This window comes from Thalassophryne amazonica, chromosome 4 (genome assembly GCF_902500255.1).
Source record: "Thalassophryne amazonica chromosome 4, fThaAma1.1, whole genome shotgun sequence".
In the NCBI taxonomy this organism is placed as follows: domain Eukaryota; kingdom Metazoa; phylum Chordata; class Actinopteri; order Batrachoidiformes; family Batrachoididae; genus Thalassophryne; species Thalassophryne amazonica.
This window is the reverse complement of record NC_047106.1, coordinates 134519107-134533995: the sequence shown is the minus strand read 5'-3', so window position 1 is coordinate 134533995 and position 14889 is coordinate 134519107. Positions and strand designations below refer to the sequence as shown.

The following is a 14889-nucleotide window of genomic DNA, read 5'->3' as shown; positions in this document are numbered from 1 at the left end:
GTTCTTAGCATTTCCAGTCTTCAAACACATAATTCAGAACATCTTCAGAAATAAATGGAAAAGAATCAGTTTTGTAGAATGAGAAAGTTGAATAAAAATGTCAAGTTATTGAACAACAGTGACAAAAATGTTTTCCTATAGTTAAATGTACTATATTTAAATTTAGTTTTTAGACAGGACTCAAATAACACTCTCTGCCTGATGTCCACTTAGTTTTGAGCATGCACACAACTTTCTGACGAACTCGGCATACATCAGCTGACAAAGAACTCATTTTGTGCTTTATAAAATTAACTTTATTCTTCAAAACCACGGCACACAACCGTGATCATTCAGTGTCCATTGGGCAGTCATGTTGTGCTGTGTGTGTTGCCTATACAGTATTTGAGCATCCTCCAGCCTTGGAGACGCTTCTGCCTTTGTCTGTTGCAGCTCCATTTCTATGGAATTCTGTAGTGTTTGCCACTGACATTCCCTCCCTACAGACCTAATGCAGCTTTGCAACATGTGAACTATTAAAATAACTAAAACCTGACTTAACCCTTAAAAATGCAAATTAGCAGGGATTTTTTTATTTTTATTTTTATAAACCTTGTGCTCATAGGGGAGGTGTGTTCCCACAAATGACTCTGGAAATTAATTTCTGTGTCCACAAAAAATAGCTAAGCTCAAGAACAAATACACATCAGGATTTAAATAATAACTAAGGATGGGACCGATCCGATCCAGTGTCTGTATCGGCTTCCAATACCAACGTATTTCAGGTATTGGAAAATACTGATACAACCTGTGGTGTTTTCTGATAGCAGAGAGGAGCCACTTCTGTGAAACCTCAAGTGCTGCATGCTCTCTGCTTTGTTCGCTGCTTTGCCATGATTACTCTTGCTTGCCTCTACTGGTGGTTGGCTCTCACTGCGGTATTGTATCACTTCCTGTTCCGGAGCACAGCAGTGTTTTGCTGTATCTGTTAGCTGTTTAATCTGCGCAGTTAGACTGATGTAGTTACCTAGATAACGATTTGTTTCACAGTGTAATCTTCACGTGCCTTAACTAAAGCACTCCTTCTGCTGAATCACCTCTAAATTATTTACACATTATTCACTTTGTGTGTTTGTAGGAATCCGCTAGCTTAGCGCAGCTACTAGCTCTTAGCCGGTTTAGCATGGCGGCTTCTTCTGTCTCTCCCGCACTTTTCTGCTCTGGGTGTGAAATGTTTAGTTATTCCTCGGCCTCCTTTAACAGTAATGGTACTTGTAATAAGTGTAGCTTATTCGTAGCTTTGGAGGCCAGGTTGGGCGAATTGGAGACTCGGCTCCGCACCGTGGAAAATTCTACAGCTAGCCAGGCCCCTGTAGTCGGTGCGGACCAAGGTAGCTTAGCCGCTGTTAGTTTCCCTCTGGCAGATCCCGAGCAGCCGGGAAAGCAGGCCGACTGGGTGACTGTGAGGAGGAAGCGTAGCCCTAAACAGAAGCCCCGTGTACACCGCCAACCTGTTCACATTTCTAACCGTTTTTCCCCACTCGACGACACACCCGCCGAGGATCAAACTCTGGTTATTGGTGACTCTGTTTTGAGAAATGTGAAGTTAGCGACACCAGCAACCATAGTCAATTGTCTTCCGGGGGCCAGAGCAGGCGACATTGAAGGAAATTTGAAACTGCTGGCTAAGGCTAAGCGTAAATTCGGTAAGATTGTAATTCACGTCGGCAGTAATGACACCCGGTTACGCCAATCGGAGGTCACTAAAATTAACATTAAATCAGTGTGTAACTTTGCAAAAACAATATCGGACTCTGTAGTTTTCTCTGGGCCCCTCCCCAATCAGACCGGGAGTGACATGTTTAGCCGCATGTTCTCCTTGAATTGCTGGCTGTCTGAGTGGTGTCCAAAAACTGAGGTGGGCTTCATAGATAATTGGCAAAGCTTCTGGGGAAAACCTGGTCTTGTTAGGAGAGACGGCATCCATCCCACTTTGGATGGAGCAGCTCTCATTTCTAGAAATCTGGCCAATTTTATTAAATCCTCCAAACCGTGATTATCCAGGGTTGGGACCAGGAAGCAGAGTTGTAGTCTTACACACCTCTCTGCAGCTTCTCTCCCCCTGCCATCCCCTTATTACCCCATCCCCGTAGAGACGGTGCCTGCTCCCAGACCACCAATAACCAGCAAAAATCTATTTAAGCATAAAATTTCAAAAAGAAAAAAATAATATAGCACCTTCAACTGCACCACAGACTAAAACAGTTAAATATGGTCTATTAAACATTAGGTCTCTCTCTTCTAAGTCCCTGTTAGTAAATGATATAATAATTGATCAACATATTGATTTATTCTGCCTAACAGAAACCTGGTTACAGCAGGATGAATATGTTAGTTTAAATGCGTCAACACCCCCGAGTCACACTAACTGCCAGAACGCTCGTAGCACGGGCCGAGGCGGAGGATTAGCAGCAATCTTCCATTCCAGCTTATTAATTAATCAAAAACCCAGACAGAGCTTTAATTCATTTGAAAACTTGACTCTTAGTCTTGTCCATCCAAATTGGAAGTCCCAAAAACCAGTTTTATTTGTTGTTATCTATCGTCCTCCTGGTCGTTACTGTGGGTTTCTCTGTGAATTTTCAGAACTTTTGTCTGACTTAGTGCTTAGCTCAGATAAGATAATTATAGTGGGCGATTTTAACATCCACACAGATGCTGAGAATGACAGCCTCAACACTGCATTTAATCTATTATTAGACTCAATTGGCTTTGCTCAAAATGTAAATGAGTCCACCCACCACTTTAATCATATCTTAGATCTTGTTCTGACTTATGGTATGGAAATTGAAGACTTAACAGTATTCCCTGAAAACTCCCTTCTGTCTGATCATTTCTTAATAACATTTACATTTACTCTGATGGACTACCCAGCAGTGGGGAATAAGTTTCATTACACTAGAAGTCTTTCAGAAAGCGCTGTAACTAGGTTTAAGGATATGATTCCTTCTTTATGTTCTCTAATGCCATATACCAACACAGTGCATAGTAGCTACCTAAACTCTGTAAGTGAGATAGAGTATCTCGTCAATAGTTTTACATCCTCATTGAAGACAACTTTGGATGCTGTAGCTCCTCTGAAAAAGAGAGCTTTAAATCAGAAGTGCCTGACTCCGTGGTATAACTCACAAACTCACAGCTTAAAGCAGATAACCCGTAAGTTGGAGAGGAAATGGCGTCTCACTAATTTAGAAGATCTTCACTTAGCCTGGAAAAAGAGTCTGTTGCTCTATAAAAAAAAGTCCTCCGTAAAGCTAGGACATCTTACTACTCAATTCAATTCAATTTTATTTATATAGCGCCAAATCACAACAAACAGTTGCCCCAAGGCGCTTTATATTGTAAGGCAAGGCCATACAATAATTACGTAAAAACCCCCAAAGGTCAAAACGACCCCCTGTGAGCAAGCACTTGGCGACAGTGGGAAGGAAAAACTCCCTTTTAACAGGAAGAAACCTCCAGCAGAACCAGGCTCAGGGAGGGGCGGTCTTCTGCTGGGACTGGTTGGGGCTGAGGGAGAGAACCAGGAAAAAGACATGCTGTGGAGGGGAGCAGAGATCAATCACTAATGATTAAATGCAGAGTGGTGCATACAGAGCAAAAAGAGAAAGAAAGACTCAGTGCATTATGGGAACCCCCCAGCAGTCTAAGTCTATAGCAGCATAACTAAGGGATGGTTCAGGGTCACCTGATCCAGCCCTAACTATAAGCTTTAGCAAAAAGGAAAGTTTTAAGCCTAATCTTAAAAGTAGAGAGGGTGTCTGTCTCCCTGATCCGAATTGGGAGCTGGTTCCACAGGAGAGGAGCCTGAAAGCTGAAGGCTCTGCCTCCCATTCTACTCTTACAAACCCTAGGAACTACAAGTAAGCCTGCAGTCTGAGAGCGAAGCGCTCTATTGGGGTGATATGGTACTATGAGGTCCCTAAGATAAGAAGGGACCTGATTATTCAAAACCTTATAAGTAAGAAGAAGAATTTTAAATTCTATTCTAGAATTAACAGGAAGCCAATGAAGAGAGGCCAATATGGGTGAGATAACTCATCACTAATTGAAGAAAATAAGAACAACCCCAGATTTCTTTTCAGCACTGTAGCCAGGCTGACAAAGAGTCAGAGCTTTATTGAGCCGAGTATTCCTTTAACTTTAACTAGTAATGACTTCATGACTTCTTTGCTAATAAAATTTTAACTATTAGAGAAAAAATTACTCATAACCATCCCAAAGACGTATCGTTATCTTTGGCTGCTTTTAGTGATGCCGGTATTTGGTTAGACTCTTTCTCTCAGATTGTTCTGAGTTATTTTCATTAGTTACTTCATCCAAACCATCAACATGTCTATTAGACCCCATTCCTACCAGGCTGCTCAAGGAAGCCCTACCATTATTTAATGCTTCGATCTTAAATATGATCAGTCTATCTTTATTAGTTGGCTATGTACCACAGGCTTTTAAGGTGGCAGTAATTAAACCATTACTTAAAAAGCCATCACTTGACCCGGCTATCTTAGCTAATTATAGGCCAATCTCCAACCTTCCTTTTCTCTCAAAAATTCTTGAAATGGTAGTTGTAAAACAGCTAACTGATCATCTGCAGAGGAATGGTCTATTTGAAGAGTTTCAGTCAGGTTTTAGAATTCATCATAGTACAGAAACAGCATTAGTGAAGGTTACAAATGATCTTCTTATGGCCTCAGACAGTGGACTCATCTCTGTGCTTGTTCTGTTAGACCTCAGTGCTGCTTTTGATACTGTTGACCATACAATTTTATTACAGAGATTAGAGCATGCCATAGGTATTAAAGGCACTGCGCTGCGGTGGTTTGAATCATATTTATCTAATAGATTACAATTTGTTCATGTAAATGGGGAATCTTCTTCACAGACTAAGGTTAATTATGGAGTTCCACAAGGTTCTGTGCTAGGACCAATTTCATTCACTTTATACATGCTTCCCTTAGGCAGTATTATTAGATGGCATTGCTTAAATTTTCGTTGTTACGCAGATGATACCCAGCTTTATCTATCCATGAAGCCAGAGGACACACACCAATTAGCTAAACTGCAGGATTGTCTTACAGACATAAAGACATGGATGACCTCTAATTTCCTGCTTTTAAACTCAGATAAAACTGAAGTTATTGTACTTGGCCCCACAAATCTTAGAAACATGGTGTCTAACCAGATCCTTACTCTGGATGGCATTACCCTGACCTCTAGTAATACTGTGAGAAATCTTGGAGTCATTTTTGATCAGGATATGTCATTCAAAGCGCATATTAAACAAATATGTAGGACTGCTTTTTTGCATTTACGCAATATCTCTAAAATTAGAAAGGTCTTGTCTCAGAGTGATGCTGAAAAACTAATTCATGCATTTATTTCCTCTAGGCTGGACTATTGTAATTCATTATTATCAGGTTGTCCTAAAAGTTCCCTGAAAAGCCTTCAGTTAATTCAAAATGCTGCAGCTAGAGTACTGACAGGGACTAAGGTAAGGAGAGAGCATATTTCATTCTAGAATAGAATTTAAAATTCTTCTTCTTACTTATAAGGTTTTGAATAATCAGGTCCCATCTTATCTTAGGGACCTCATAGTACCATATCACCCCAATAGAGCGCTTCGCTCTCAGACTGCAGGCTTACTTGTAGTTCCTAGGGTTTGTAAGAGTAGAATGGGAGGCAGAGCCTTCAGCTTTCAGGCTCCTCTCCTGTGGAACCAGCTCCCAATTCAGATCAGGGAGACAGACACCCTCTCTACTTGTAAGATTAGGCTTAAAACTTTCCTTTTTGCTAAAGCTTATATACTCAACAAAAATATAAACGCAACACTTTTGGTTTTGCTCCCATTTTGTATGAGATGAACTCAAAGATCTAAAACTTTTTCCACATACACAATATCACCATTTCCCTCAAATATTGTTCACAAACCAGTCTAAATCTGTGATAGTGAGCACTTCTCCTTTGCTGAGATAATCCATCCCACCTCACCGGTGTGCCATACCAAGATGCTGATTAGACACCATGATTAGTGCACAGGTGTGCCTTAGACTGTCCACAATAAAAGGCCACTCTGAAAGGTGCAGTTTTATCACACAGCACAATGCCACAGATGTGAACAATATTTGAGGGAAATGGTGATATTGTGTATGTGGAAAAAGTTTTAGATCTTTGAGTTCATCTCATACAAAATGGGAGTAAAACCAAAAGTGTTGCATTTATATTTTTGTTGAGTGTAGTTAGGGCTGGATCAGGTGACCCTGAACCATCCCTTAGTTATGCTGCTATAGACTTAGACTGCTGGGGGGTTCCCATGATGCACTGAGTGTTTCTTTCTCTTTTTGCTCTGTATGCACCACTCTGCATTTAATCATTAGTGATTGATCTCTGCTCCCCTCCACAGCATATCTTTTTCCTAGTTCTCTCCCTCAGCCCCAACCAGTCCCAGCAGAAGACTGTCCCTCCCTGAGCCTGGTTCTGCTGGAGGTTTCTTCCTGTTAAAAGGGAGTTTTTCCTTCCCACTGTCGCCAAGTGCTTGCTCACAGGGGGTCGTTTTGACCGTTGGGGTTTTTACGTAATTATTGTATGGCCTTGCCTTACAATATAAGGCGCCTTGGGGCAACTGTTTGTTGTGATTTGGCGCTATATAAATAAAATTGATTGATTGATTGATTGATTTGCGTGAGGAGAGGGAGGGGGAGATTTCTGAACTGAAGCCAAGCTGCTTGAGCGAGGTCTCTTCCACAGTGTGCTAGCCACAGATGGTGCCTGTGGCTAGAACATTGCACCCAGCTGTGCCGCAGAGCACCGATTTTCTGAAAAATGAATTTAATTGGTGCTGAAAAATCAGCTGATTCACCGTCCAAAGGCTGTGAAACTCTATGAAATGGCAGCTCAGAGCGCAGCTGAACATAGTTTCTATCTGCTGAATGGTGGGGTGGGGGGTGGACTTCATCAAAATCCTTCATTATTAATCCAGAGTTCCTCACATGAGCATAGCTGATGGTACATTTATAAATTTATGGTTTATTTTACAGTTGGAGGTAGGGGGGCAGAGAGAGATTTATTTTTAATTTTTATTTGAAAACTTGCTTTGGCAATGTAAACATGTCTCCCATGTCAATAAAGCTCCATTGAAATTGAGAAGGAGAGACAGACAGAGAGAGAGAGAGCATGGTCTTTTCTCTTTTAAGTCTATAAAAAAAAAGCATATAAAAAAATAAATAAAAGTACTTAATTCTTTCACCAAAACATCAAATCTAGGCTTGCATCTTAGATGTACCTTCTGGCAAATTGCAGCTGAACTCTCAGGTTTTTTAAGAAAATACTCCTGTAAACACTTAATCATGAAGCTGCATAACTGGGAATACAAAATATCCTCATATAAAATTGACAGTGATGATCATAATAATATTAAAGCAAATGCAGTTCTGGTATCCAGATAGTAGGTATAGGCAGATATCTAAATTCAGGTATCAGGATTGGATCGGAAGTGAAAAAAAAACCGGTGCATCCCTGCTTTGGTTCATCGTGAGTGGGACTTTGTGTTGGGACACGTCTAACAGCTTATCCAAACTTTACTTCATGCTTTCTGTGGAAGCGACACACTCATGATTCGACTTATTGAGACTGTATTTTTGTTTTTTTGTAGATGGTATGGAGGTGGACGCGGCAGGGACAGAGGTTGGTCAGTTTGAGGATGCAGACGTTGAACACTGGTAAGTATAACGACGATAAACAGAACCATTTTAAAGGTGAACACGTAACCAGCCTGTGATTCTTTTTGTACTTGTTGTTTAATTTAATTTTTAATTTAACCTTTGTTTAATGGCTCAGTCACATGGCATACAATGATTCCTGAATGAAGTAAAAAAAGTCACAAATCTGTACAAACCTGGACAAGCATCTGTGCATTTATAGTTCTTATGTGGGAACTGGAAAAGGTATAATATAATAATACTAATAACAACCTTATTTATTAGAAAGAACCTCTGATTGAAGAGGAACAGTTCGGGTTCCATCCTGGCCATGGAACAACCAACTAGCTCTTCACTGTCACAAGAATCCTGGTGGGTGCCTTGGAGTATGCCCATCCAGTCTACATGTGTTTTGTGGACTTGGCGAAGGCTTATGTTTGGGTAACTGTGGGAGGTGCTGTGGGAGTATGGAGTGAGGGGGTCCCTTCTCAGGGCCACCCAATCTCTGTACTCAGAAAGCGAGAGCTGTGCTTGGGTTCTCAGCAGTAAGTCTGAGTTTTTTCCAGTGGGGGTTGGACTCCGCCAGGGCTGCACTTTGTCACCAATCCTGTTTATGATATTCATGGGCAGGATATTGAATTATGTGCTTAAATTGAGGTAGTTAAAGAGTGTTTAAAATCAGGTCAAACTGGATTGTGGGATGTGCAGGTGTAGTGAGGGGTCAAGTGCCCATCTTGAGAGTGTGGAGGAGCATATGGTATTTATTTATTTTCTGACACGCCTTCATGTCTAGGTCAAACAGTCTGACAGTGGCTGGAAAAACTGTGTAGCTGTTGAACGATGTGGTGCTAGTGGTGACGCTCACTGGCTGTTGATGCAGTTTGGGTTCTTCTACATGAAAAGTGAGCTGTGATTTTTGTATTAATTTAGCCATGGAAGAAAAAGCAACGGAGATGGTTGAGCGAGGTGCACGGTGAATGGGGTCCGTAAGTGAGAGAGGACACTTCCGCATAAACCTTTGTTTTCTGATTATTTGAGGGCTATTGTGTTCTGATTCTCAAATAAAACTGTCAAGGCAACAAAACTCTGCAGAATATTTTTTTTTCGTGGATGTAGCTGAAGCAGCCACGCCTTCTCTCACGCGTTCAACAAATGAGGACTTTTGAAGTTTTGCATTGCTTGAAATGAGCTTGTTTTATAGCAGAGCTTCAATAATTAATCAGTTTCTAATTAACCAGCACGTATTTTGATAATTGATTAATCAAGGATTCAAGGATTCAAAGGATTCAAAAGAATTTTATTGTCATATGCACATAGGAACATGTTCCTTGCACAATGAAATGTGTCTACTGCATTTAACCCATCCTAATTGCCAGTTAGGAGCAGAAGTTGCCTTTAGGCGCCCGGGGACCAGCTCCAGATGTACTTCTCTGCCTAGGTCAACAGCAGGGCTGAGCAAACCATGACCGGCTCTTTACAGACAACACACACAACACACATGAGCCAGCCCGGTACATGAACACATATAAAAGCACACACAAGGTAAAAACGTGGGATAGAAAAACCTTCATAGCTGCTGCATTACACAGCAGCAATGCAGGAAAAAAAAATCCCATCAGCACAAAAAACAATGATCACACACACAGACAGGAGACGAAAGACGACAACCGAGATTTGAAAGTCCAGTTTATCAGAACAACCGGAGGCAGCCTTTAGGCGCCGTCAACGGCCTTGTTCATCCATCTGGAAGGAGGAGGGGCTCAGCCCTGAACAGTTCACTGTCCACAGTCAACATCAGAGCTGGAGAAGCTGAGGGAGGGAGAGACTGGGGAGTGAGGTTTAAGTGTTGTCCTTCCTTCAGGAGGTTTTTATCGCAGCAGCCTTGAAGTGCAGCTGTGTTTTTGGGAAGCCAAATGAATATCCAGATTAGCAGACACCTGAAAGATTCCACCGAGTGGCTCTCAATACATCTGAATGTAGAAAGGATCATTTTGAGTGTTGGTTATTTATCTATTTAAATCCACATTCTCTGACTTCAATCAATCAATCAATCAATTTTATTTATATAGCGCCAAATCACAACAAACAGTTGTCCCAAGGCGCTTTATATTGTAAGGCAAGGCCATACAATAATTACGTAAAAACCCCAACAGTCAAAACGACCCCCTGTGAGCAAGCACTTGGCGACAGTGGGAAGGTAAAACTCCCTTTTAACAGGAAGAAACCTCCAGCAGAACCAGGCTCAGGGAGGGGCAGTCTTCTGCTGGGACTGGTTGGGGCTGAGGGAGAGAACCAGGAAAAAGACATGCTGTGGAGGGGAGCAGAGATCAATCACTAATGATTAAATGCAGAGTGGTGCATACAGAGCAAAAGAGAAAGAAACACTCAGTGCATCATGGGAACCCCCCAGTAGTCTAAGTCTATAGCAGCATAACTAAGGGATGGTTCAGGGTCACCTGATCCAGCCCTAACTATAAGCTTTAGCAAAAAGGAAAGTTTTAAGCCTAATCTTAAAAGTAGAGAGGGTGTCTGTCTCCCTGATCCGAATTGGGAGCTGGTTCCACAGGAGAGGAGCCTGAAAGCTGTAGGCTCTGCCTCCCATTCTACTCTTACAAACCCTAGGAACTACAAGTAAGCCTGCAGTCTGAGAGCGAAGCGCTCTATTGGGGTGATATGGTACTATGAGGTCCCTAAGATAAGATGGGACCTGATTATTCAAAACCTTATAAGTAAGAAGAAGAATTTTAAATTCTATTCTAGAATTAACAGGAAGCCAATGAAGAGAGGCCAATATAGGTGAGATATGCTCTCTCCTTCTAGTCCCCGTTAGTACTCTAGCTGCAGCATTTTGAATTAACTGAAGGCTTTTCAGGGAACTTTTAGGACAACCTGATAATAATGAATTACAGTAGTCCACCCTAGAGGAAATAAATGCATGAATTAGTTTTTCAGCATCACTCTGAGACAAGACCTTTCTAATTTTAGAGATATTGCGTAAATGCAAAAAAGCAGTCCTACATATTTGTTTAATATGCGCCTTGTGAATGACATATCCTGATCAAAAATGACTCCAAGATTTCTTACAGTATTACTAGAGGTCAGGGTAATGCCACCCAGAGTAAGGATCTGGTTAGACACCATGTTTCTAAGATTTGTGGGACCAAGTACAATAACTTCAGTTTTATCTGAGTTTAAAAGCAGGAAATTAGAGGTCATCCATGTCTTTATGTCTGTAAGACAATCCTGCAGTTTAGCTAATTGGTGTGTGTCCTCTGGCTTCATGGATAGATAAAGCTGGGTATCATCTGCGTAACAATGAAAATTTAAGCAATGCCGTCTAATAATACTGCCTAAGGGAAGCATGTATAAAATGAATAAAATTGGTCCTAGCACAGAACCTTGTGGAACTCCATAATTAACCTTAGTCTGTGAAGAAGATTCCCCATTTACATGAACAAATTGTAATCTATTAGATAAATATGATTCAAACCACCGCAGCGCAGTGCCTTTAATACCTATGGCATGCTCTAATCTCTGTAATAAAATTTTATGGTCAGCAGTATCAAAAGCAGCACTGAGGTCTAACAGAACAAGCACAGAGATGAGTCCACTGTCTGAGGCCATAAGAAGATCATTTGTAACCTTCACTAATGCTGTTTCTGTACTATGATGAATTCTAAAACCTGACTGAAACTCTTCAAATAGACCATTCCTCTGCAGATGATCAGTTAGCTGTTTTACAACTACCCTTTCAAGAATTTTTGAGAGAAAAGGAAGGTTGGAGATTGGCCTATAATTAGCTAAGATAGCTGGGTCAAGTGATGGCTTTTAAAGTAATGGTTTAATTACTGCCACCTTAAAAGCCTGTGGTACATAGCCAACTAATAAAGATAGATTGATCATATTTAAGATCGAAGCATTAAATAATGGTAGGGCTTCCTTGAGCAGCCTGGTAGGAATGGGGTCTAATAGACATGTTGATGGTTTGGATGAAGTAACTAATGAAAATAACTCAGAGAGAACAATCTGAGAGAAAGAGTCTAATCAAATACCGGCATCACTAAAAGCAGCCAAAGATAACGATACGTCTTTGGGATGGTTATGAGTAATTTTTTCTCTAATAGTTAAAGTTTTATTAGCAAAGAAAGTCATGAAGTCATTACTAGTTAAAGTTAAAGGAATACTCGGCTCAATAAAGCTCTGACTCTTTGTCAGCCTGGCTACAGTGCTGAAAAGAAACCTGGGGTTGTTCTTATTTTCTTCAATTAGTGATGAGTAGTAAGATGTCCTAGCTTTACGGAGGGCTTTTTTATAGAGCAACAGACTCTTTTTCCAGGCTAAGTGAAGATCTTCTAAATTAGTGAGACGCCATTTCCTCTCCAACTTACGGGTTATCTGCTTTAAGCTGCGGGTTTGTGAGTTATACCACGGAGTCAGGCACTTCTGATTTAAAGCTCTCTTTTTCAGAGGAGCTACAGCATCCAAAGTTGTCTTCAATGAGGATGTAAAACTATTGACGAGATACTCTATCTCACTTACAGAGTTTAGGTAGCTACTCTGCACTGTGTTGGTATATGGCATTAGAAAACATAAAGAAGGAATCATATCCTTAAACCTAGTTACAGCGCTTTCTGAAAGACTTCTAGTGTAATGAAACTTATTCCCCACTGCTGGGTAGTCCATCAGAGTAAATGTAAATGTTATTAAGAAATGATCAGACAGAAGGGAGTTTTCAGGGAATACTGTTAAGTCTTCAATTTCCATACCATAAGTCAGAAGATCATCTAAGATATGATTAAAGTGGTGGGTGGACTCATTTACATTTTGAGCAAAGCCAGTTGAGTCTAATAATAGATTAAATGCAGTGTTGAGGCTGTCATTCTCAGCATCTGTGTGGATGTTAAAATCGCCCACTATAATGATCTTATCTGAGCTAAGCACTAAGTCAGACAAAAGGTTTGAAAATTAACAGAGAAACTCACAGTAACGACCAGGTGGACGATAGATAATAACAAATAAAACTGGTTTTTGGGACTTCCAATTTGGATGGACAAGACTAAGAGTCAAGCTTTCAAATGAATTAAAGCTCTGTCTGGGTTTTTGATTAATTAATAAGCTGGAATGGAAGATTGCTGCTAATCCTCCGCCTCGGCCCGTGCTACGAGCGTTCTGGCAGTTAGTGTGACTCGGGGGTGTTGACTCATTTAAACTAACATATTCATCCTGCTGTAACCAGGTTTCTGTAAGGCAGAATAAATCAATATGTTGATCAATTATTATATCATTTACTAACAGGGACTTAGAAGAGAGAGACCTAATGTTTAATAGACCACATTTAACTGTTTTAGTCTGTGGTGCAGTTGAAGGTGCTATATTATTTTTTCTTTTTGAATTTTTATGCTTAAATAGATTTTTGCTGGTTATTGGTGGTCTGGGAGCAGGCACCGTCTCTACGGGGATGGGGTAATGAGGGGATGGCAGGGGAAGAGAAGCTGTAGAGAGGTGTGTAAGACTACAACTCTGCTTCCTGGTCCCAACCCTGGATAGTCACGGTTTGGAGGATTTAAGAAAATTGGCCAGATTTCTAGAAATGAGAGCTGCTCCATCCAAAGTGGGATGGATGCCGTCTCTCCTAACAAGACCAGGTTTTCCCCAGAAGCTTTGCCTATTATCTATGAAGCCCACCTCATTTTTTGGACACCACTCAGACAGCCAGCAATTCAAGGAGAACATGCGGCTAAACATGTCACTCCCGGTCCGATTGGGGAGGGGCCCAGAGAAAACTACAGAGTCCGACATTGTTTTTGCAAAGTTACACACCGATTCAATGTTAATTTTAGTGACCTCCGATTGGCGTAACCGGGTGTCATTACTGCCGACGTGAATTACAATCTTACCAAATTTACGCTTAGCCTTAGCCAGCAGTTTCAAATTTCCTTCAATGTCGCCTGCTCTGGCCCCCGGAAGACGATTGACTATGGTTGCTGGTGTCGCTTCAGCTTCACTTCAGCTTCTTTAATGTGAATACTTGTATATTTGATGACTTTCTTTGCTCCTTTTTGGCAGTAGACTACATATTTTTGGGTTGTGCCCTAAACAGGACATTTAAACGCATCATTTTGGGCTCTGGTGGACTTTTTGACCATTTCCTGTCAATTTCTGGCTATAAATAACTAATTAATTATTTGGTTGGTTATTTTCTCAGTTATTCAACTATGAAAATAACCATTAGATGAAGCAGTATTTTACCGTTGGGGTCCCCCCACCCTTGTTTCTAAGGCTGAGCTCTGGGGACCACATAGATTATGGCAGCTTGTTAAAATTCCCCACAGCCAATATAGAAGCAGATTGTTATGCATATCCAAATATCAACGTACACAAAATGGTCATTGAACAAGAAGTAGCTGCTCTAATGTTAAATTTTCTTTGTTGGTGGGGACAAGTCTGGCTGAAATAATCCGACACAAGAACACTACAAGAAAACAAGCTATAAAACCCTTGAGGAGGGAATCTTCACGCTGTCTTGTTGAGGCTCATCCACTTTTTTCTCATCACATGTTTTGAATATTTTTGGAATGCTGCATCATTTCCCATTCAACAAACAGGCTCTGACAGGTGGACTCTCAGAGCACAGACAGATATAAATAAAGGCGACCTGCTGTTTATTCATAAGGTGGCCTCCTGAGACTTCTCACCCTCTCCCTCAGTGGTACCAATTTCCTTTCTTGCTTTGTCAGTCAAACTTTGCATCCTGAGACCTTGTTTCTGTCCCAGGGTCTAATCTGCTGCAATTCACATCATGTCTAGTTTGACAAAATTTCATCTCTCAAGTAGGGGGCGTTAGTTTGAAATTCTAATCCAATTACATTTGTTCCGCAAATCTGATTGGTTAATCGTGTGAGATTTCTGACCATAAAATATTGCGTTGGCAAAATATTCGACCGTTTCACATTTGATGTATTACGCTGCGCCCTGACCGCTTTGCTGTGCAGATGTCAATAACGGCGCTGTCAGCTGAGAGCGATTAGAACTGGTGGAGCGACAACGAATTTAATCTACAAACCCAATTCCAAAGAAGTTGGGATGTTGTGTAAAATGTAAATGAAAAACAGAATACAATGATTTTCAAATCCTCTTCAACCTATATTCAATTGAA

General features: G+C 40.9%; 1 protein-coding gene across 2 annotated transcripts in view; it reads left to right on the top strand.

The window, feature by feature from the left end:
• The window catches only part of clns1a (chloride channel, nucleotide-sensitive, 1A), a 49977-nt gene that overhangs the window by 29520 nt on the left and 5568 nt on the right, over positions 1-14889 (top strand). For both annotated transcript variants that reach the window (XM_034168624.1, XM_034168625.1), the window contains one exon: positions 7688-7754. In XM_034168624.1, the coding sequence (XP_034024515.1) occupies positions 7688-7754 (67 nt within the window). The remainder of the gene's footprint in view (positions 1-7687; positions 7755-14889) is intronic.